The sequence below is a fragment of the Sinocyclocheilus rhinocerous genome, unplaced genomic scaffold (genome assembly GCF_001515625.1).
Source record: "Sinocyclocheilus rhinocerous isolate Xijiao unplaced genomic scaffold, SAMN03320098_v1.1 scaffold820, whole genome shotgun sequence".
NCBI classification, from domain to species: domain Eukaryota; kingdom Metazoa; phylum Chordata; class Actinopteri; order Cypriniformes; family Cyprinidae; genus Sinocyclocheilus; species Sinocyclocheilus rhinocerous.
In genome coordinates this window covers 446332-470270 of record NW_015670386.1, presented here as the reverse complement: position 1 = coordinate 470270, position 23939 = coordinate 446332, and the positions used below count along the sequence as shown (strand labels likewise).

At 36.1% G+C, this 23939-nt stretch overlaps 1 protein-coding gene across 3 annotated transcripts in view; it reads right to left on the bottom strand.

Annotated features, from left to right (window-relative positions):
* LOC107734220 (inactive rhomboid protein 1-like) overlaps window positions 1-23667 on the bottom strand; it is a 33113-nt gene extending 9446 nt beyond the window's left edge. Inside the window, exons 1-7 of one of the 3 annotated variants that reach the window (XM_016546119.1) lie at window positions 23453-23667; window positions 9366-9430; window positions 8668-8815; window positions 8425-8567; window positions 5901-6014; window positions 1874-2087; window positions 1462-1668 (exon numbers count right to left, since the gene is read on the bottom strand). In XM_016546119.1, coding sequence (XP_016401605.1) covers window positions 1462-1668; window positions 1874-2087; window positions 5901-6014; window positions 8425-8567; window positions 8668-8787 — 798 coding nt within the window. In that variant the 5' untranslated portion in view covers window positions 8788-8815; window positions 9366-9430; window positions 23453-23667. The remainder of the gene's footprint in view (window positions 1-1461; window positions 1669-1873; window positions 2088-5900; window positions 6015-8424; window positions 8568-8667; window positions 8816-9365; window positions 9431-23452) is intronic. The other 2 variants (XM_016546118.1, XM_016546120.1) reach the window with 2 other exon arrangements.
* Window positions 23668-23939: the final 272 nt, after the last annotated feature.

The window sequence follows — 23939 nt, the reverse complement described above, 5'->3', positions numbered from 1 at the left end:
TCCAGAATATTCTATCAGACTAACAGCTGAACATTCCAGTGGAATTATCATAGCCATCTGTTAGCGTTGTTCCCGGCCTATAGCCTGGTCATCTGGGCTCAGGCACTAAATGGAACTGGGCCAAATCCAGAGCCAACAAGTCAAGCCAGAGATAAACTTTTACATAACAGATTATACGGGGGAGGGTAATATTTATTGCAATCTTTACAAGGACGTCAAAGTGAGCCTCTGAAGTAATCTATGATAATCACCACGGCTGGGTTTATTGGATGTCCGATGCCTTGTTCCAATGGCATTCACGTCACTTTGACATTAGGGGCTCGAGCTCAAAGGAGATTTCTGAATTTTAAAGAATGATTATTGACTCAAATCAAAAGGTGATTTTTTCCCCCAGCAAATGTCAGCAATTGAGTCTGTCGCTTTATCCCGTTGTTTGTTCCTGTCTGGGAACTTGTTGTGTTCATGTCTGGGGGATGATAATAAAACTAAAGAATGATTTCCCTGGAAATCCCGTAAATGAAATCGGTTTTTGGAGCTATCAGTTCTATGCAACTAAAGTAGACCATCTACAATGGCAGAAGTCAGTAGTCCTCAACCTTTTTGACTTGAAGGCCACCCAAATTGGGCAAGATATTTGCTTGAATTATGACAATTTTCAAACATTTTTATTAACATAAAACTGGGAATGTTAATATTTAAAAAAAATTCACCACAACTCAAATGAATTGTGATTCCAGAAAATTCAAGATTCTGATTCAAGGAATAGTTCTTCCCAAAATTTTAATTCTGTCATTAATTACTCACCCTCATGTCGTTTCAAACCTGTAAGACCTTTGTTCCTCATCGGAACACAAATTAAGATATTTTATATGAGTCGTGGTACTCTCTTGAACGTGCATCGAAGAGAAGAAATTGTTGAATGAAGTCATTATTATTATTTTCTTTGTGCCAAAAAGTATTCTCATAGCTTCATAAAATTAAGGTTGAACCACTGTCACATGGACCATTTTAACAATGTCCTCACTACCTTTCTGGGCCTTGAACGTGTCAGTTGTGTTGCGGTCTATGCAGGGTCAGAAAGCTCTCAGATTTCATCAAAAACACCTTAATTTGTGTTCCGAAGATGAATGAAGGTCTTACGGGTTTGGAACGACATGAGGGTGAGTAATTAATGACAAAATTTTCATTTTTGGTGAACTATCCCTTTCAGTATGTTGTTTAACAAAAAAACATGTTTACTGAGGAGAAAAAAAGAAATGTATTTTATTTAAATTTTAGTATATATAATTAAATAATTTGTTAGGGGTTAGGGGTTAGGGGTAATTAGGGGTTTTAAGTCCCCCTTGGAAGTTTGCTGAGGCCCTTCAGTGGGCCCCGGCCCCCTTGTTGAGAACCACTGTTATAAATCATACACAAGGCAGACGCAACATGCAACATTGCTGTCTATCTATCGGCTCTTACCTTCACCAGAGCAGCAGCCGCTCTGAAGCCCATTTTGGCGACAGACTCACGCTTTCGTCTACGGGGGGGTCGGTTGAAGCCAGAGCGGGAGCTGGTGAAGGAGCACAGGGAAGCGGCGCAGGGGGTGATGGGGGTCTGAGGTATACTAAGACCGTCCACTTCCTCTACGTTACGGAACGCTCGACCCCGAGCCAGTGGGTCTACGATCTGCAGACAGCAACCACAAAAAGCCTAAACAGTGAGTCACGATCACCCCATCTGTATCATAAACCATCAAAACCACATAGTAAATGCTAATGGGAAATGTTAATGGAAGTCCAATGTTTTATAGAAACAAAGTGGTTTCAAATAGAACAGTTTAAGCTATTTTGGATTGTACCATTATAAAGGGATCAGTATGTGTCCAGCTTACCCTCTGCATGCCATGCTGTGCGGGGGGGACGTATAGAGGAGGAGGGGTCTCAGTACTGGTCATGGAGAGATTGTCTTGACTGGGCAGGTCCATTTCGCGTATCACCTGAGGCTTCAGTTTGCCGTAGCGCTGGGTACAGTGACGAAGGCTCTTCCGCTGCCATTTCTGAGTGGCATCCACATCATTGCTGACCCCAAACCAGTCTGCTGTGCCCCTGCAGTCACATTTATTGTTAATTATAGTAATAGTAAAAACAACAGTTTTACTACACCATGTGTACAAAGTGAGAGAATGGAAAAACATGATAAAATCCACTGTGTAATCTGAGTAAAGAGTCAAAACAAGTCTGAGGTTCTGAATGAACTAACCTCCTAGACCTCCAAAACAACCGTGGTCGACTGCAATCTCGTGAATTAACTCTTTTCTAAAGAAAGATTCATGAGTGTCTAACATTAATGGATAAAACTAATTTTTAATATGATAAAATCATACTATGATTTTTTTCTGTTATTTTTGTTTTGTTTTAAAGTACAAATAAAAACATTCATAAGACACAATAAATTCACTTGTGATACAAAACTGTGAAAAAATAAATAAATAAGATTTTGTTTTCAGATTTTGAATTAAGGTTTTGTTAATCAAAAAATGTTTTTCTTTGTTTTCATCAAAGAATTTGTTTATTTTTTCACTAAATTTATTTATGCTTAAGATTTCCCAAATGGGGAAAAATAAAATTGATGAAATGCTTATAATTATTTACATAATTATACATTGAATGTAAAATTCAAATAAATAAATGTGGCACAATTAATCAAAATAAAACTGAAATCATGATATAGCTTAGTGCTATTATCAAATCAATGGCAGCAATTTCATTAAATATGGGTCCATAATTATCAAGCATTTATTTTGTTTAATTTTACAAGACAAGTGTAATTTACAAAAATAATACATTTATAACTTCATTTTTATAATTAGAGTAATTAATTACAAAAGTATAATAATAATAATAATAATAAATATAAAAATTTTTATCTGTTCACTTGCAGGTCAAGTGAGCATTAACCAACATCAAAAAACACAAACATATCGTTAAATTATTGAAATATTAACTTAAACTTAAAATTACTCCCTAAGATTTTAAGGGGTTCAGCTGACAAAAATATTTGAAAACCCCTGGGTTTAGATATACATTTAATTCAAAGATATAATAATCTCTTAATATCTTATGCAATATCGCTTCTCAAATAAACCGGTCTTATTTTAAGGATGCTTAGATGTTACTTTACTGGAAAACAAGAAAAAAATACATTAGTGTGTACCCCCTAACACACAATCCTGGACAGAGTCTTCAAGTGTTTGAAGTGTGTGTAAATGCTGGTAGTACAGTGAGGACATCAGCAGTGTTTAGAGTAAAGGACACATAGTAATAACAGAGTCGGCTGTGCATCATTACAAGAGAGGCCAGCTGAGGGAAGACCTTTTAAGGTAGCAGAGGGGGAGTCACCATCTTAATGTCAGACTCTTTTTGGAGGAATGATTTGAGAAAGAACATTTTCAGTAAAATCAACCAAGAAAATAACTTGAACTTTTCTGCTATCCAATGAATAACTGCAAACTCCTTAACTGTAAGCACTCAATGTGGTGATGAAAAAAATCACTGCCAAGCATAGCACTACTATGCACCAAAAAAAACAACAAAAAAAACAAGATTCATTGACTTTAGAAGTAAAATGAAATAAGTAATTGTTTTTGGAGAAAGCTAGCAAATTTTAGTGAGATTAATTCATAAAGGTACAACTATCAAAACTAAACCTGACAACGATCAAATATACTACATACAACAACTGACCAATCAAAATCAAGTATTCCATAGCAGTGTGTAACCGAAAAAACCCAAATACTTCACCAATTAATAAACCAGACACATTGAGATGATCTATAAACCAAACAAGACCATAAACCACACCAATTTACAACCCTACTAAAAAGTACAAACACTTTCCAAAATCAAGTTTATGCATTTACAACACAAATTAAACTAATAAATTAAAAAGCTGTCCTACCTGTTCAAAAAGCTGTCTGACTGTTTAAAAAAAGTCTGAAACATATCAAAAAGCTCAAATATTTGATTTTAAAAAATCCACATCACTCATAAAGACACTGTGAATCATTAAAACAATCCATTGACCTACCTGTCTAACTCATCCCAGGAGGCAAGGAAGGTCATGTCTGAGGTAGAGGGGGAACAGAAGCCTTCACACTGAGTGAAATATATTGGCTTGCCCTTCCTTCTACCCCCTATATCACATGATGTCAGAGAGGCAAACAAGACATTTCCTTGATGTCAGAGTTCAGGCAGAAAACCTGCTACACTCCAAGTAAGTCTGAAGGATCAGTACTTGCTTAAACGCTTAATGTGTCTGAGACCATACAGCAGTGATTCATATCCCGACAGCAACTCCACTTTACTCTTGCCGCCTACTCAAATAGTGTTTGAGGAGTGCGTGTAAACACCCAGTAAAATACCAGCTCATCTGACTAAAAAAGAGAGACAGAAAACAGAGAGAAAGAGAGAGAGGGTAGGGAACGTGCCAAAACACGAAATAAGTGTGAGAACTGGGACTTCAATTATGAGCACACACACTTGCTCACACATTCAATCACACACACCTCAAACAATAATACAGTCTCCTCTATAACAGTCCATTGCAAATTACTCTGTCTTTCAAAAACTCCGGTGGAGGAAATTCACCATCATTCAACCCCCTCACAATCTGACATGCAATTCCCAACAAGCACCGTGCACATCAGTGGTTTTTAACAGTTATTAGTCTGAACAGTGAATCAATTAACTTGTGGATAGTTTTGTCAATGACAGAGAAGTGGAGTCCTGAATTTAAATGGGGAGATGGTACAATTACACCCTGTTATAGAGCAGGGGTTTGTTGATGGTGATGGCCAGGACCCCTAAAAATAAAGAACCCCTTAATAAAACATAGGCAGCTTTATATCTTCATGTATAAGGACCCACTGTGTAAGATAAAATGAAGCATAATATTATAAAGATAAGATGTTTCCTAAATTATTGTTTTCATGTAATGTTTTTTCAAGAATTCACCAAATAAATAATATATTATACTATTTACACACGACACTGCTCCACTGATCATGTGGTAAAAGCGTCTGCTAAATGACTAAATAAATAAATAAAATAAATATTGTCTTTCTATTATATAAACTGCCATTCTAGAGTTTGGGGTCAGTATATGAATTTTATTTTTATTTATTTATTTTTGAAAGAAATTAATACTTTTATTCAGCAAGGATGCATTAAATTGATCCAAATCCACAGTAAATACATTTTTTGAAGGATCATGTGACAATGAAGACTAGAATAATGGCTACTAAAAAAATTTATATTTGTAATTAATTTAATTTAATTGTATACATTTATTTTAAATAGTAATATTTACACCATAACTGCTTTTTTTTTTTTTTTTTAAGTGGAAATATTTGAGATGACAGCATATCTTTTTCTCCCCACTATTACTATTAGATGTATAAAACTTATATACTTATATACTCAGTTTAAGTATTTGCTATTGACTGTTCAAATGCGGAGTTTTGCCAGCGCAGAGTAACGCGTTGTGTGTGTGTGGACCTACAATAATGTACAGTATTTGAAAAAGAATGTGTTTTTTGAACATTAAAGCATGTCAACATATTCTGTTACACCAAATACACAAAATAATGATCTTTAAAATAGCATCATATGACCCCTTTAAACTAAGCGTGGGTGAACCAGATTAAAAAGTCTTTGAATATTTCCATATATTGTTGAAAACCACAATTTATGCATTTGTTTTAATAAAAGAGTTAAGACAACAACAACAAATGCCTGATCCAAACGGATTATTACTTTAAACTATGTGGAAAAAAAATTCTCTCTGCATTCTCTCTGTTTAATCTGACTGCATACTCTATGAATTTCGACTTCAGTGGGTCTATATTGGTTCCACGGTACCTGAGGACGATTTGAGGCAGTGACTGACGTCTGGGGGGTTCCAGACGTGAGAAACACTGGCCTTTAACCAGGACGGTGCTCATCTGCTCAAAGCGTACCCTCTTCCCTGTGGGACTGGAGGGGATGAGGTGAGGAGGATCAGGAAAGGCAGATGAGAAAACAGGGGAAAAGAGAAAAGATAGAAAAGCAACCAGTTTAGTTACAGAAGAAAAACAGAGCTGGAAAAAAATGAGTTGCATTTAAAAAGCTGACAGGATCATATTAATTGCAGAAGAAAAGCAGTAGAAAGAAGGTTAACAAAGAGGACAGGCTCTATATCATACAGGTTTTGTAAAATATGAGCACAAGAACAGATGCTGAAAAAGAAATGCGCACATGCAGTCAAAACGAACATAAATACATTAGCGTGATTTACTGCTGTGTCTCCTCACAGTGGAGGACTTCAAGTCATACAAGGAAGATAAAACATCCAAAGCCATTAAGATAAACAGTGCTTGTTATTGGCCGGGAGTCTAGAGAGAGCAGTCAACAATTTAAAAAGAATAAGCACGGAAGACAGATACAAAACACATTCTTGACTTTATTTTTTATTTAGCACCTATACCGTCATTAATAATGCATTAGCCTTTTAGCTCAGTCACAGCATAAAAGTATGACATTGTATCAGATAGGCTACTAAAAAGCCACTGCTGGAAAATCCAGCTTCAGTGTTTGGTAGCTGGTTTTTAACTGGTCTCTGATAGTAATTAAGCATTAGTCATACCAGATTCAGGAGGTCAAACTTGTTTTTGCAGCATAGTGACTGGCTGATCAGCTATAAACACAGTTACAAGCGCAAGATGGATTTTCAAAGGAGGCCAAAAAGCTAATGATTTATTAAAGACAGCATATGTACTAAATAAAGAATAAACTTCAGAATAAGTTGTGTATCTGTGTCACAAACATCTTTCCCCCGTGGAATAGAAATGGGTCAACGGTGACCAGAAATCTTTCACTCCTGATCTCCTCTTCAAACAGCAAAGCAGCCTGGCATCAAAAAAACAAGGCTTTTACAAACAAGTTCTGATTTTAACCAAATTAAACATGACACTGAAATAAAGAAGGTTGTGAACACTATGCAATCAGTTTTGCTACTGCGTCACCAAGCATTATGCTAATGTAAATCTTTGCCATTATATGTGGGTTTGCATGAGTGTATCTGTTTGTTTGCCAATAAGACAAGATAAATGACTTTTCAGATAACTATTTACATCCCTGCAGGCAAATTAGCTTGTGACCATGACAGACCCTGAAATGACCCAACACAACACAGCATTACACAAAACACAACTATGCAAAACAGTATACATACAAGTACACTTAATAAACAATGTTAAAATACTTTTCCTACTGCCAAGACACTGAACTTCACGTAAGCCAGTAAAATGTAAATGCTATGCCTTTGCGAAACATTGGCTCAACTGATGCGAGTTTGGGGTTTCAAAGTGCAAGTTTTTGAAAACGAATATTTTCCCATGTACACTACAAAAAAATGCAAATTTGTGAAAACGGTGACATCATGCACATGCGTGTTACGTGTTCAGTCTATTGGTTTGTGTGCAGGCACATAGTGTTTCTTTACAAAGTGACCTCCAACTACTGGCCTGGCATACATAATACAGCATCTTTTGATGTTTTTGCGGATCCATGTGAACAGGATTGTTTTCACAACGTTGTTGACTGTACGCAAAACTTTTCAAAAACACAAAGGAAAAACTTTTCCATTTTTAGTACATCGTTGTCATGGAAACACCCTTAGTTCAGTGTCATGAGTGAAATCACACACTTTACCTTATATACACTACTGCTCAAATGTTTGGGGTTGGTAAGATTTTTGCTAGTAAGATGTTTTTGAAAAAAGTCGGTAACACTTTAGACCAATTCTCACTATTAACTAGTTGCTTATTAGCATGCCTATTATTAACATACTGGCTGTTTATTAGTGCTTATAAAGCACATATTCTGCATGACCATATTCTACATCCCTAATCCTACTCAATACCAAAACTTAACAACATCCTTACTAACTATTAATAAGCAGCAAATTAGGAGTTTACTGAGCCAAAAGTAGTAGTTAATGGTTTGTTGATGGTGAGAATTTTAAAATAAAGTGTGGCCAAAAAGTCCATCATGCTCACCATGGCTGCATTTATTTAATCAAACACAGTAATATTGTGAGATATTATTACAATTTAAAATAACAGTTTTCCATTTTAATATATCATATGCTGATTTGGTGCCCAAGAAACCGCTCTTATTATTATCAATGTTGAAAAAATTTGTGCTACTTAATATTTTTGTGGAAACTGTGATACATTTTTTCCACAATTCTTTGTAACATTATACATGCTTTTGCTGTCACTTCTGATTCATTGAATGCATCCTTGCTTTAAAAAAAAATCTATTTCTTTAAAAAAATAAAAATTGTTCTGACCCAAAAGTTTTGACTGGTAGTGTATCTGTGTTTTTGGATGTGCGGTCTTACCTTTTGATGGTCTGTGAGATGGAGGGTTTGCGCAGGACCGAGGGTCTGCGGCAGGCATTGGGATCGACCGGCAGGCTTCTGAGCTGGATGTTTTCAGTAGGTACGCTGGCACTCCGCAGGTACAAGCTGTTACGCATGACGGGCTGTAGTAAATGGTGAAATATTTTAATGATTTTTATTTATTTCATGGAAACGCAAGTAAATCAAAATATCTTGAGGAAATGTGTAACATCAAATATCCACCTGGAGAAAGTTATTATGTTCCTCCACAGGGTTCGGGGCAATGGGGATGTCCAGTCTGAGCCAGGGCGGTTTCTTTCTCCGCAGGCTGCTGTTCCTGCTCTCATCCTCAGGTTCGGCCATGTCTGCCACCCCTCCCCTTACCAGCCAGCTGTAAGATCAGACAGGGTCAAATAAACAGCTCAAACACACATAAACACACAGATATGGGTGAACAATGCACACACACAGCAGCGCTGCCTTACATAAGACACACGCCATGATAATCCACATTTCCATCTGGTTGTTGTGACATGATGGTGCACTGCTGAGACTGCAGTGTGCTGTCCTCCATCCACACTGCACACAACAGTGTAAAACTACAGCTGCATTTGTGCTCTCTGCACTCACACCGCTCAGTTGATTTAGCTCAGTATATCCGCTCAGTATATTTTCCGTGCACCTTCTGACATTAAAATCGCCTTTAGAAATAGCCAAGTTTGAAGATATCCATATATGGACTATACAGTAATTCAAAGTGGCCTGTCAAATATGTCTTCAGTTTAGTTAAAAATATGAATTGTGACAAAAGTGCACTGTCCCTACTCCTCCAGCAGAGGATGCAAATTCGCCTATTATTTCACTGTTTAATCATTTTAACTGTTTGTAGTGTGCTATAGGGACTCCCCTTATTCATTCATTATGAAAAAAGTTTTTTTTACCCTTCAAAGCAGGGCAGTTTGTATTTGTGTCTCCTCAAAGATGTTGGATGGGGCGGTCAGGTCTACTAAAACAAACATTGTTCAATTTCAAATTGGGGTAACTAGAACTGTAGGGTAGCATCACAGTCCTACACTGTCAAGGCACTTACAGTATATATATAATATTTTCGTAATTATATATGAAACAACATAATATATTATAATTTTCATTAAACACATTAAATTCATATTAAATACAAATCAATTTTGAAATCACATAAAACATAGAAATATATATATTTTATATTACAATATTTTATTACACTAATGTAAATCTAGGCACACTCATAAAGCATGATTCTCTACAAATAACTGAAGTACAGAATTTGTTCTCTGCAGGCTCACCAGAGCTACAGACTTCAAGATTTCATAAACGCATTTAAAAACTGTTACCACTTGGTTGTAAGTGAAAACTTTTCAACGCGACAGATGGTCACAGGACAAATCAAAGCCTTTTTCGATTCAGTTTACAATGTTTTTTTTTTTTAAATATCCATGGCTGAATACTATCATTATCAGTAATATCATTACCGAACCCATTGACTTTATTTAAAATGACTTCCTCCAAAAGATCCTGAAGCATCAGCCAAAAGCACTATCTGACACCTCTTGACAAGCCACTCTCAGTGACTACAGACAGTTTGGATCATGAAGCATGGCAGAAACACAGTGAATGAACAACACTTTTTGCTTACGAAAACAAGCCCATCTACTTTTACAGAAAGTTAAACACAATCTTTCAAATAACACCGTGTGGAAAAAAATCCCACCACATCCTACTGCAGAGTGCAGACCACATTTTTATCCAAAAAAACTCATTTAAATGTGGTTAGAAATTTCAGGTTTGGGCAAAAGGTTAGCACTGACCCTTATAAACCAACATATAAGCTTTCATTTATATTTATATATCAATTATGCAGTATTTCCCAGAACTATTTCATCTGTTGACTTTATTGTGTATTTGGAGCACATTTTAGAGCATGGCATGTGACAACTGGCAAAAGATTAGCTTGCTAACAGATACAACCCCTAAAATACTAGTTCTTGATTTATACAGTATATTTTCTATTTTCTCTCTGACAAGAACTGGTAGACTTGCTTTTACACAGCTGATAAAACCACAGCGACTGACTGAAAACCAACACAGAAACAAGACAGAGGAACCAAGATTTTCCCAGAAATCCACTTGAATGCAGTAACCTAATTGCTAGTACCATATAAAGACTTTCCGCTCCAAGCTGTTTGCAACAAGTAAACTGCAATAAAAGCACTCTAACTAGCATGAATCTGACCTGATACACGTCTCCCAGCAAACACTTCACATAATATTAATCAGGATGTTCAGAGGACTAAAAAAATACAATCGACACTCTCAAATGAAATGATGTAAAATATGGTTTACTACGGTTATACTGACAGTAAAGGGGATATTTTCCCTCTCTTAATGACTCCTACGCACAGATGTGACTGTTGATACTCTGGCTGTGTTCATTTCTTATTCATTAGATGAAAAACAGAGCTGTTTATCCTGGTTGTCCAAGAATACAAAACAACTGCTGTTTTTAAAGCAAAATATATTCTCCTGTCTGTAATTCACTCATTAGTCACAGCTTAGTCAAACCAAGTGGTTGTAGTGACTTAGAAACATCCTTAGGTAAACCTAATCAGTAGCATTCATTTTTCCTCATATACAGAGGAAGTGACATAAGGAGCCCATAAACCAGCAAAAGGACCAGCTTAAACCAGCAAAGGACCAGTTTAAACCAGCAAAGGACCAGCTTAAACCAGCATCCCAGCGTCAAAACATACCTAACCAGCATATGCTGGTTTTTTCAACAGGGAAGTTGGATGTTGTGTTTGTTATTTCAACAAAATACTGCATGTACCGATTCTTCCAGAGAACTGTGGTGTATAGAAACATTTCTAACACCAAAAGTACACAACAGGGCCCTCAATATTCTTTAATTATCTGAGGCTCAAACTCACTAAACAGCATAAAACCCTGCGTCTTACATGCCGCCTGCAATCCACCTTAACCAGCCACAAATGAGAGGTTTTGTATTGGATTTACAATTTTCAGTGCTCTTAGATGCCATTAACAAACGTAAAGTAACCATGAGATCATATGAAAAAAACTCAAGAGTAGAATGTGAGTAGAAATAAGAAACATTTTACAGTATTGTTGCCATGATAACATAATAGCAACATAAAAGCTTCACATTTCTGCTTTCAAGTCTCCCAAAAATGGCCCTGAATTACTTTCATTGTAAGTGACTCACCGTAAACACTGATTTTTTTCTTTTTGCTTGCTATGAACACAGAATATTCTTTTAATTTGCTGATGTAATTAAAAGCTGCAATTAAAATCCCCCCCTTTGCAATCTGTAGATCTTCTTCCTGAGGTCCTCCTATTGGAAAGGACATGGGTGATGTTTTGACTTGGGCCAGATGTTGCAGCGGGACACTGAGTTGGTTTTTGTGGACAGGACTGGAAGGCAGATGTCCATGAATGACCTCATTTGGAGAGCACTTCCTTCCTGAGCAGGGATGCTTTTGCCCTGTTTTCTTTCTCACATACACAGTTCTATCAAAGATGTGCTTTCGAGTCAACAAACCTTTCGGTTACACTTTATTTCGATAGTCCACTTTAGACATTCTATTAACTATAAGTAACTTTGTAACTACATGTCAACTACATGTCAACTAATTCTCATTAATTTGCAACTACATGTCTACTAACTCTCAGAGTAGACTGTTAGGGTAGGTTTAGGGTTAGTAGAATAAGTTGACAAAGAAAGTGTTAGAAGATATTAAGCAGACAGTCTACTAATACTCTACAGAATGTACTCTATAGAATGTCTAAAGTCGACTATCGAAATAAAGTGTTACCAACCTTTCCTTATGTCCAAATTTGTGGATGCTATCTGTAATTCGCACATATGCTTTGATTCAACCAATAATTATCAGAAATCTATGAATTTAGGTGGTCAAAATGGTTACATAACTCAGTAACCCATAGCTGACTGACTCATTGGACACACACGTTTTTCTCTGTAAAAGACGCCTAAAAACCGTTGGTCTTGTTCGAAACACTGGCTCAACTGAGTCAAATTCATTCCATGAGCAACAATAGACACAATAGTTCCTCTCAGAAAGGAGGGACGACAAAGACATACAGAAGCCACAGGAATCTGATCTGGGTTTTTCATCCTTTTGACGTCAATAGAAAGCTTCACAAAACAGACACATTCGTTCAACTCCAATAACTGAAAGCCTGCTGTGATGTTTACTCTAGTTAGTGATCCAGATTAATACTTTAAACAGAGAAAGACTAAATAATCAAATGTCCAATGATAACCTCTACGCAGTTGCTTTTCAAAAATTAGCCACAAGAGGTAAAGAAACATCCATGTATTTGGTCTCACTGAATGATGGTTCCTCAGCTTTAATGGCACATTTGGCATCAGTCAACTGCTGATGTTGAAGAACTTGCCTGTACCTTTAGGAATGGGCATGAATCCCGCTGATCCGGGCACGCTGCCTGGCAGAGCGCTCCCTGCACGTTCTGGGAAATGCCACACATACCACTGGACTGCTTGAGCCGTTCTGCACTATTTCACAGCATTTATTTTGGTTGGCCAATGAGGTTAAGACTGGATGGAGTCCACTATATTGACTCAGCTGACCTCTGCATGATGGGTCAGCCTGCTTTTACAGTTAACTTGTTCAGCTCGACATCAGCACATGGACAATATGCTTCAATAAAAGACCATGGTTGAAGGGTCACTGACAAACAGGAGTGTCCTTGATAAAGAAAAGGAAAAAAATCTTTATATATAAAACTCTGCCAAGTTCATATAATTGCACTCATGCTATAATTGTATTCATGACGGTTTCATATGGAAAATATAATACAAATTAATAAGCAATGAAGCATATAATAAAGCATTTTAACTACAATATTCTTAAAACATTCGTTTTCCCCCTAAGAAATAAAAATGAAGGATTATGTTTTTTTTAAAGATGAAAAAAGCAATATGACATTGAATTTTAATATAAGAATTAAAATAATCTTGCTTATCATATAGATAATATAGGTATTTAAGTTACTGTATAGATGAAATGCATTTTAATATACACTACTGTTAAAACATTAGGGTCAGTAAGTTTTTCTTTTTAATAAAACACTTTTATTCAGCAAGGATGCATTAAACTGACCAATAAGTGACAATAAAGACATTTATGATGCTACAAAACATTTCTATTTCAAATAAATGTTCTTTTGAAATTTCTAATCATCAAAGAATCCTTTACACTCTAAAAAATGACGGGTTAAAAACAACCCAACTTGGGTTATTTGGCAACCCAGCGCTGGGTAAAATATTGGACAGAACACACGGTAGGTTATTTTGACCCAGCATTTTCACAATTTCCACAAACATACTAAGCAGCAAAACTGTTTTCAATATTGCTAATAAGAAATATTATTATTATTATTATTATTATAAACAATCTGCAAATTTAAATGATTTCTGAATTATTCAGATATTATATATTTTTTAATATATTAAAATAATTTCTTTTTATTTTAAATACCATTTCTCAACATTAGGCTAGTGTTGTACTGTATTTTTGATCAAATAAAATCTTTTAAAAACATCTCATTTTTGTATTTTTGAATTTATGTATGCATTTCATTTTCATTTCTTTATTAATGAACATACACAGACAAAAAAAAACTGTGTCATGTCATTGACGCTTATGCTGGTGGACCAGCTAGATCAACTCTAAACCAGCAAAAACCAGTCAGAAATTCATTTAAACTAATCTATTCAGAGCCAATAGGGCTCCTCTGTTTTTCTATGCTACAGACTGAACACACATACGGCTCTTTAAAGACTCTGTAAATTAAGAAAATGGTCCATTAAAACTCAATGGCTGTGCTTCAGCTCGATGCGGTTTGAAAACATCAGAATAAGTGTCCCTGGATTTCAATGTGCTGATAGAGTGGCACTGGTGCTGATCCCAGAGTGCATGCTGCGAGAAGCAGAGGTGTTGAATGGTCCTGCTAGGAGACTCCAGATCCATCTTCCAACCTGCCAACAAACATCTTTCTGTCTCGGTTGCATCAGTCGCCAGCCAAGAGGACTTTCAGCAGCGCATGCCTAAACAACATATGATCTCCATTTAAATACTTTCCAGGGTGATGGCCGCCTGGAGCATTTCCCACTAGAGAGGACTCACTGTGTGGGCTGTCAGTATTGATTTGAGCTGTTAAAAATTCCTTGCTGGCTTTTGATAGAAATGTCAAAGCCGTGCTAATAAAGTGGCTCTGTGTCATTAATTCAGAGGGAGAAAATGGCTCCACACTTCCATAACATCACTTAAGGGAAGAAAATTGCAATATTTCAGACAGAAAAGCAATTTACTTCTGGAAAATCCCTTCAATTATGCATTAGCTCCCAAGTGAATCAGTCTTTGCAACTGCCAAAGAAGCTGTTTAAGAATAATATAGGTCTCAACTCTAAAAACAGACAAACCTTTACCAGAGCGGCTGGTCTGGCAGACTGTTTTATACTTAATATGCTGTGACAGCACAATAATGGTTGAAAATGGAGGGAACTTTCAAGCCTTATTCAGAACCAGCAGAACGCTTTGTTAATTTGGTGGGTTAGGTTTTTCTCCAAGGGCACAGTAGACACAACTGTAGGCAATGAGCTAAAACAGGCCAAAACTCACAGTCATAAATGAGTAAATCTGGCTCTCACATGAATTGCACACAACACAAACATGAGGCTGACGTTGTTTGCATGGAACTGCCAGGAAACAGCAGTCAAAAACCCATAAGAGAGAAGGCATAAACCAGTCTCTGATTTACATATACTGTAAGCCAAGCGGATCTAAGTCTCTTCCAGTAAGACGGACACAAAAGTGCCAAACTTACTAGAATTAACTGTGGTATACTTATGGGTCAAAGACAAGAGTGCCCATAATAAAGAAAGGAGAAAACCTACTTAGAAAATGTGTGGCAAGTCTTCTTTGTATTCATGCTGGTTTCATATGTTTTTAAGGCTGGGCGATAAAATGATAATGATCATTATCACGATATAATTCTCCTAGATAAAACGATAACAAGAGTTCGATAAATGTTCGATATGTGACCTGTGCTGGCAGAATGAGTCACAATGAGCAAATTTTCAAAAATTAGTTATTTTTATTTTTACATTCTCCTTTAAAATGATCTTCAAAATGATGCATGATTTTTTTTTTGGAATCGGACGAAAAATGACTGAGCTACACCTGTTTGAAGTTGATGTAGTCAGCAAAGTAAATTTAGAGAAAAACTGATTTAAAGTTTTCTGCAGGTTCCAAAGCAAAATCACCCAGCAACATTACATCTTTTCCCCCACTTCTTTTCTTAATAATCATTACTAGATTAATAATCACAATATAGCTAATTTGTATTTTATCTTTGTTGTTATAAATAAGAACCGATGCAAAAAAGAACAAATATAATAAAGAAAGAAGTGTAAAGTGTATTACTTTTTTCATTTTATATCTAAACATAAGCATTCAAGTAAGAAAAACAAATAGTAAAATGTAAAAATCACTCAAGTGTGTTCATTACAAATGAATTGATTATTAAAACTACAAAAGCAGTTCAATCAAGAGCAGAGAGTGATCCCCTCTTTTCTTTTATCGTTTGATTAACATTAATAGGACAGGCGGCCTATATTAAGACATAGTGTAATGCATGGATCTAATATAATGCTACACATCAGATGTTGTTCCCTAAATGTTAACTTAAGATATAACAGATTATGTTTGCGTGAATAATTAAATATATTTAGCCTACTCTAAATCTGTGTATAAGTGTATCGGGATTGTGTGCCGGTGTCGTCTTTATGCAGGCGCTTCGGATGACAGTCAGCACGAGAAGTGAGAAAAAGGTACTCCTCTCAGAAAACATACAAATAAAGATACTTTTAATGTTTAATTACTATTTGTAGCACTGGGATCGCTAGACGAGGGCTTAATTAACTAATTTTTGTGAAAACCTTAAAAGGGTCATCGGATGCCCATTTTCCACAAGTTGATATGATTAAACTTGCTAACTAGCACATTATTAGGAAAGGCGATTTGCAAAGATTCATAAAAACACCCTTATACTCACTTCTTCTGTAGGTAAAGCTGGATCATGAATGATTCGCGCGAACAAACGCATTTATGTAGATCGGGGGCGCATTCCCTTCACAAACAAACGTAATCCTCTGCATCTTCAGCGGCTCTGATGTCGGGAGTAAATGACGTTTGCTATATTCATTATTACATCCAACAACAGAACACCTCAATCGCTACGGAGACATTCTTGTCTACATCTGCTCCGGCGGTGAAACAATGGCGGTCGGACTGTTCACAGCTCACTCAGGGCGGGACTAAGGTAGGACGGCCGTGTCAATCAACAATCGTGGGAGCGGCCTTGGTCTGTGTGACGTCACACAGACAAGAAGCTGAGAACGGCCTGATTTGAAAAAGGGGTTATTATTTTTAGGGATTAAATAAAAACCACTGGGTGGATTTTTATCATTATAGGGTGGATGTGTACACACACTGCCAACACACATTTATGTTCAAACAACATGTAAAAGTTAATTTTGCATCCGATGACCCCTTTAAATTCGACCATAATGAACATTTTTTACTTTTTTTGCCTGTAGCTCAAAATTAGCCTGTGTGCATTCCGACTCAGTTTGCCAGCACGGGTCACATATAATGTTTATGCGCCAAAAGTGGAACGAAACAGCGCTAATTGCACCACACGGACAGTTTATCTGAGCAGCTCATAGTTCAATAGGCTGTGCAGTGTGAGCTCACTAGAGTAGATGCATTTACTCGCTGATAAGTCTCGGTTATGCGACTTACTGGATCTTGTGAGATCCAATGTGAAACGCTTGAATTCAGCAAACACAAATGACTCAGTGATTTAATCTAGTTTAAAGCCAGATGAATCAGCGCAACAAATGAGGTTGTTGCAATTTTTACAGATTTTACTGTTTTTGATAATAAACATAAATCTGCGTTATAAGTTATAACTCAAGCTACTGTCAAATGTGCATTTCTAAGCGACAAAAAGATGTAGTATTTCTAATACTGCAGCCTGCACTGCAAACTGTGCTGAAGATGATATTGTCCATCAAAGTCAGGCAACACAAACCTGTTTGATGATTTGATGATCACTCATTAGAACATGCAGAAACTAAGAAATTAATTTCTATATTAAGATATTTATTTTGTTAAGGAAAAATTACTTGAAAAGTATAAAGAATTCAAAACGTGAAGTGTTTGTCACATTCTGCCCAAGAGTTTAAAATCACAATTAACGCTATGGTTTCTTCAACTTTAATTTAGGAGCAAAAATCTGCCTTTAAACTTATAAAGATTTGAAATTTATCATAATTATTGATATCGACTGATATAAAAAATTTTGATTTTTTTGGCCATGTCTCCAAGACCTGTATGTTTTTAATTTTTTTTTACTATTTAAAAAAAAGGTTTTCATGTAATGACTCTTAAAATGTCATATAATGTAATCGTCAAGTCAAAAAATAATAACATATTTTCCTTACAAATAGCTTAAATATAAAATATTTATCTTGAAAAAAATAATTATAATGATTTATTAATTTATAAATGTCATTAAGGTTTGGGGATTTTACAACCTGAATTAACAATGAATTAGATTTGCATACAATTTTTTTTAAATATTAAAAAAAAGTGAATTAAAAAAATCCTAAAATCCTATAATAATAATAATAATAATAATAATAATAAATACTGCTAATATACTTAAGGTTTGATTTTAAGGATGTTGGTGACCAACAGTTCCCATTGGACTTCCATTATATAGACAAAAAATACAATGGAAATCAATGGGATCCAAAACTGTTTGGTTATCAACATTCTTCAAAATATCTTCTTTTGGAGAAAAAATAAAGTCATACAGGTTTGAAATGACATGAGGTTGAATAAATGATGTCAGATTTTTCATTTTTGGGAGGACCATCCTTTCATTGTATGTCCGAAATGCATTTTTAATATATATGTCTTTGACCCACATAACAAATTATAGAGAAATACCACATGCAATAGTCTTCTCTTTGTACATTTCTTAAAAATAACCTGTCTGGGCTCCATTAACTGACTCATGTCTGCCAAGAGCTTGACTTGGGGATATAATTCAAAGAATGCCGTCTGTGTTCACATTGCAATTCCAGTGAGTCCAACACACCCAATTAATAGACATCTAAGCTTTTCTTTATACTGCACAATCCCAGCTTCCATTAACATGTAACAACATGTATCACAAACAGGCTAAGCCTTGCTCCAGGATTACACAGCAGCACATGAATTGTGCTCATATAAAAACATCTTTCAACCATACATTGAAAACAGTTTCTTTTCAAAGGAAGGCACAAGAATGCGAATGAGAATCTGTAGCACTGCAGATGGGCAAATGGTGTTGTATTAGGGGCTATTTGAGAACTGCGGGTGGTTCGTCGCCTTTGTCTAAGAAGGGGCTGCTTTCACAATAGTGCTCATTATGAGGCATCTTCATGCTGTGAATTTGACATGAACACTTCCTCTGTTGGATCACACTGTATGAAAATAAAAATGTTAATTGTACGCAGATGGTGCGTGGGGTTTGAAAAGAAAATAGACAATAAAATGAAAATTTCAAACATCTGACATCCAAGATCAAATAAAGATGCACAAGGTCTCAAATCACATGAAAGCCAATTTTGGAGTTTGAAAGCCCCTGGTTCTCATCTACTTTCAATGTATGGAAAAAGCAGCTCAGAAACCTGCTAAACATTTCCTTATGTGTTTCACAGGAGAAAAAGAAATATATATACACGTTTGGAACAACATGAGGGTGAATAAATGATGACAGAATTTTCATTTTCAGGTGAGATTTAATGCCTCAGTTACACATAAACAGCCATCCTTTTGGAGGGATGTCTGATCATCTTTACCAATCACACTTGCAACAAAGTCTTGAAGCCAAAAAGTGCATGTGGGGGCGTAAAGTGTAAACTTTGACCTGCCTTCACGGAGTGGTTTTCTGTTTTAAAAAGAAGCACTTTCATCCTCAGTTGTCGAATGATCAGATATAATCAGGTCATTGACAAGAGCCTAAAAGCCTCAGCAATATATGATGACGCACAGATTGCCTGAGAGCAGATGAACATGTCCTGCCACGTGATGTCCTAAGGCCCGGACACAACCCATGTCTCTGCTGCTCCACCCAACCACACAAAGGCTACTGGGATTATAAACCCCCCGCTTGTTCAGGATAACTCAAATCTTCATAGTTTTTCCTTCTCCAAGGCAAAGTGGATAATAAATCAGCTTGCAATAACAATAAAATTACAGTCAAATCCCATTCCCTGTGTTAGCATGATGCCTAGAGATGTACTAATTAATACAAATGTGGCATCCTTTCAAAAGTGCCTGACAACAGACAGAGACTGGAAGGAGCCTGCAGTTTTTTGATAGGACCTGCAGGATTGAGAGAGACACGGAGGAGCAGAGAAAGAGCTGGTTATGCACACATGGGGTTTGCCCGCCACAGTCTGCTCTTTCTTCCAAAATCAGCAGCCAGGAAACAAAGAAAGAGAGAATGAGATAATAAAAGGTAAAAATATCACGAATCAAGGTCATTCGATTCTCCAGAAGAGCTGGATCATCAGTTTTCATTTCATTTCCATTTCTTTTTGTCATAATATCATTCTCTCTTGGCAATGTCATTCTCTCCACTTGTGTTGAACATCCAACAAATCCCCGATCTACTTTTTCATCTCTTAATTTCCAGACACAATACGCTGGTGCTCAATTGGTTTCACAGAAAGGCTGACTGACAGGCCTTTTGCAAAATCCAAGTAAACTTTGGTCTCATAAAAATCTGTTGACAAAGTAATAATCCAAATAAGATCCGTTCAAGGGTGTTTGGAATCTTATTTACTGAATGGATTGCTCAAAAGGAATTTGGAAGTGAATGCACTCCCTGTGATCTGACAGCTCTTATGTCTCACTTTTTTTGTATGATAGTTTGGGATAGGTCTGAACTAGTCTATACTTCCTGAGAGCAATGTCCCCATAGCGACCCCTAGAGGACGCAGTTCGAAGTTCCCATGAAAGGGAACTTTTTTTCTCCACTTGACTGTTCGAATACTTGCAATGTTGCATACATGAAAAAGTATTTAAGCACACCTAAAAATGTATGCACGTAAATGCATTAAATAAAATATCAATAGCAGTTTTCTATTTTATTATATCTTAATTTATTCCTGTGATGGCAAAGCTACATTTTAAGCAGTCATTACTCCAGTCTTCAGTGTCACTTGAGCCATCAGAAATCATTTTAATATACTGATTTGGCACTCAAAAAAACATTTCTTAGTATTAATGTTGAAAACGGTTGTGTCTTAATATTTTAATCTATCTTTAAAATTAAATGAATCTTTAATTTATAAAGATTGAATCTATCTTTAATCATAATATTTTAAATAAAAACTCATACTTTTTTCCAATTCTCAATTATTTGATGAATAACAAGTTAAAAAGAACAGCATTTATTTGAAAAAGAAATATTTTATACCATTATAAATGTTACTACTGTCACTTTTAATCAATGTAATGCACCCTTGCTAAATAAAAGTATTAATTTAAAAACAATCTTACTTACCCCAGACCTCTGATCGATAGTGTGTATATAATGCCATATTGTCAATGAAGTAGGTAATTCAGTCCAATCAGATGCAAAACTGGTGTGTACACAGATTACCAAACACCTAGGAATGAAACTGGAGTCTTAAAAGATTAAAAAGCATAAGAAATAATATGATCTTGTGTAAGGAAGAGGTGTAACAACTTAACATGAGCTCGAGGGAGATGAGTGACAGCCTACTGGAACAAATCCGTATACAGTCTGCTGTGATTTCATAATACAACACCTATTCCAAGTAAAAGTCAATTGCTGTGTTTGTCATCTGACGGTGACAAGCTATTACCAAATTGAGAGATGCTAGGCTATGGTAAAGTGTGTGGATCCAAATCACCCAAGCTTACGATAAATCCACAAATGGGATCATACTACTCGCACACAACAGCCTCATCTCAGGTCAGAACAGAGGACTTTACCTCACACTGTAGCATCTCTAAAAAGCCAAAAATGCCACTGACATGTATTAACTGTAAACATGCACGAGAAAGCAACCTATCTTTTTTTTGCAGAACAAGAACTCTAAAATGGCCAAGCTCAATATAGAAGTAAATGACCATATTTATGTAAATCTATGATGTATTAAATGAGATTCAGGGAGCATTGTAGTCACCAGATGGCTGAATGTTGGCCCCATCATCTTCACAAAAATCTGCACGCAACATGCTGTCTCTGTGTGTCCATTATTGAATAATTATTGATTTTTTGAGCAGGCATTTTAATGGGCACATACAACAAATGTAAATGCAAGTAACTTCCCTGAGGTCAACTGGGAAGGAAATTGCACCTGTTCTTTAAACCAGGAAACTTAGCACTAATGACTCAGGGATGTGTTCCTGTATTCCCTGGGCTACACTTTCACCTTCATGGCCACTTTAATAGCCTCCAGGGGCTAAATACTCAGTGCCACTGGTAAGACAGTAAAAGACAGTCAGTAAAATAGAAGTGAGAATGAATTAATGTGGAAAAAGCTTTCCAAGTCCACTGATTTTTTCCAGTGTTATTTCTTGAAGTATGCTTTTGATTTGTAGCCATTCAAATAAATGAAAAAATTATCAGTTTCAGGAAAGTCAGATGTTTCAATTGACTTTGCATGTGCACCTTGCACATTCCTGCAGCTGTAACCACTAAAATTTGAAGCAACTTTCATAAACATGAAGACAGTTTCTGTGAGGAATTCAATAAATAACCGTATAGTCTGTGTAGTCATTTTTTTGCCTAGCCACATAACATTTCTGCAATAATAAAATAAATGGATTTTTCATCTATTTATTTATTATAAAACTTGACCCTCTCTAGCATGCTCTATTCTTTTTCTATTCTATCTACTTGTTTTCTTTTTAATCATAATAAAAAAATAATAATAACTTGACCCTCTAACACTAGCTACATATAATGCATCTGACTTACCGGGGCTTGTCACGGCACTTACATGTTGTTGCTCTTTTATTGGTTTGATTGTTTCTATTGACCTCATTTGTAAATTGCTTCGGATAAAGGCATCTGCTAAATGATTCAATGTAAATGTATACTATATGGAGTAAATTAGCTAAAAAAAACAACAACATACAAAATTCATGAAACAGCTAAGATGTAAAAAATAAATAAATAAATAAATTGTTTTGGCAACAAAATCATTTAACATTATAACGTTTAAAATATGTGACAGTTTGATCCAGTCTGACATTTATGGGCAATATTCTTGTTTTAAGAACAGGACAGATGTATAGTCTAGCAAAATACAGTGTAAAATATAAAACATATATTATTAATATTGGTTGACATAGGTTCTTCTGTAGTAAATTCTTCTGGAACATGAAGAAAAGCCCCTGACTGAGGAGAATCCATGTCCATTAAAATGACTAAAGCAGTGACGCTCGTACCACTTAATCCACCAGTTGCAGATTATCATGCAGACAGATTAGATGCATGCAATCACTTTGCAAAACCATTTTACACAAGCACATATTTATGGGCTGTCTCCAAAAACTTCGTGAGCTGCCTACCTAGATATCTTTTTGGCCATCACAGCACATTTTTGGGTCAGCACACGTCTAGGTAGACAGCTCACAAGTTTTTAAAACAGTCATAATTTCAGAAAATTAACGCAACATGCTCAATATGCTGTTCTCTATTAAATGTATTTAGGACGCATTCAGCTGCACGTGAGTTGACACACATCCTAGTCTCAAACAGCAAAGATGCTACATTTGTTACTATGGGTGCAACTTTTGACGTAAAGAGACTCAGTGAAATAAAGCCATACCTTCTGTTGGACTTTCAGATTTTAGCAGCAGGGTTTGTTCATTAACCGGCGTTTAGTGTGATGCACCACCTTCTTCGCAGAGGATATGTAATGTCAAAGCATAACTAAACAGTAGGGAAGCAATGTGATTTTACATAGTCAAATCCTAAATCCAAAGTTTGCAATAACGCTGCAGAAAAAAACCATGCTGCTCGCCCCGTAAATTCCCACACTGAAGTCTGTAGTTCAGTTTCAAGATGTAAATACGCCCACACGCGCTAAAAGAGACAGAGTGGGCGGAGACTACAGAGGCATGCAGATGTCACTAACCAATCAGCGCCACTCATGGGCGTAAAACAAAAGCCTACTGATGTCTTCTAGCTTCACCGCAAAAGGATGCAGAAACCGCTGTTGTGCGTCATTTATGGCAAGAAACAACGAGTGCTCCATTAGAACAAACATACATTGCCTTGAGATAAATTTAAGATACATCCCTATATTTTAGGAT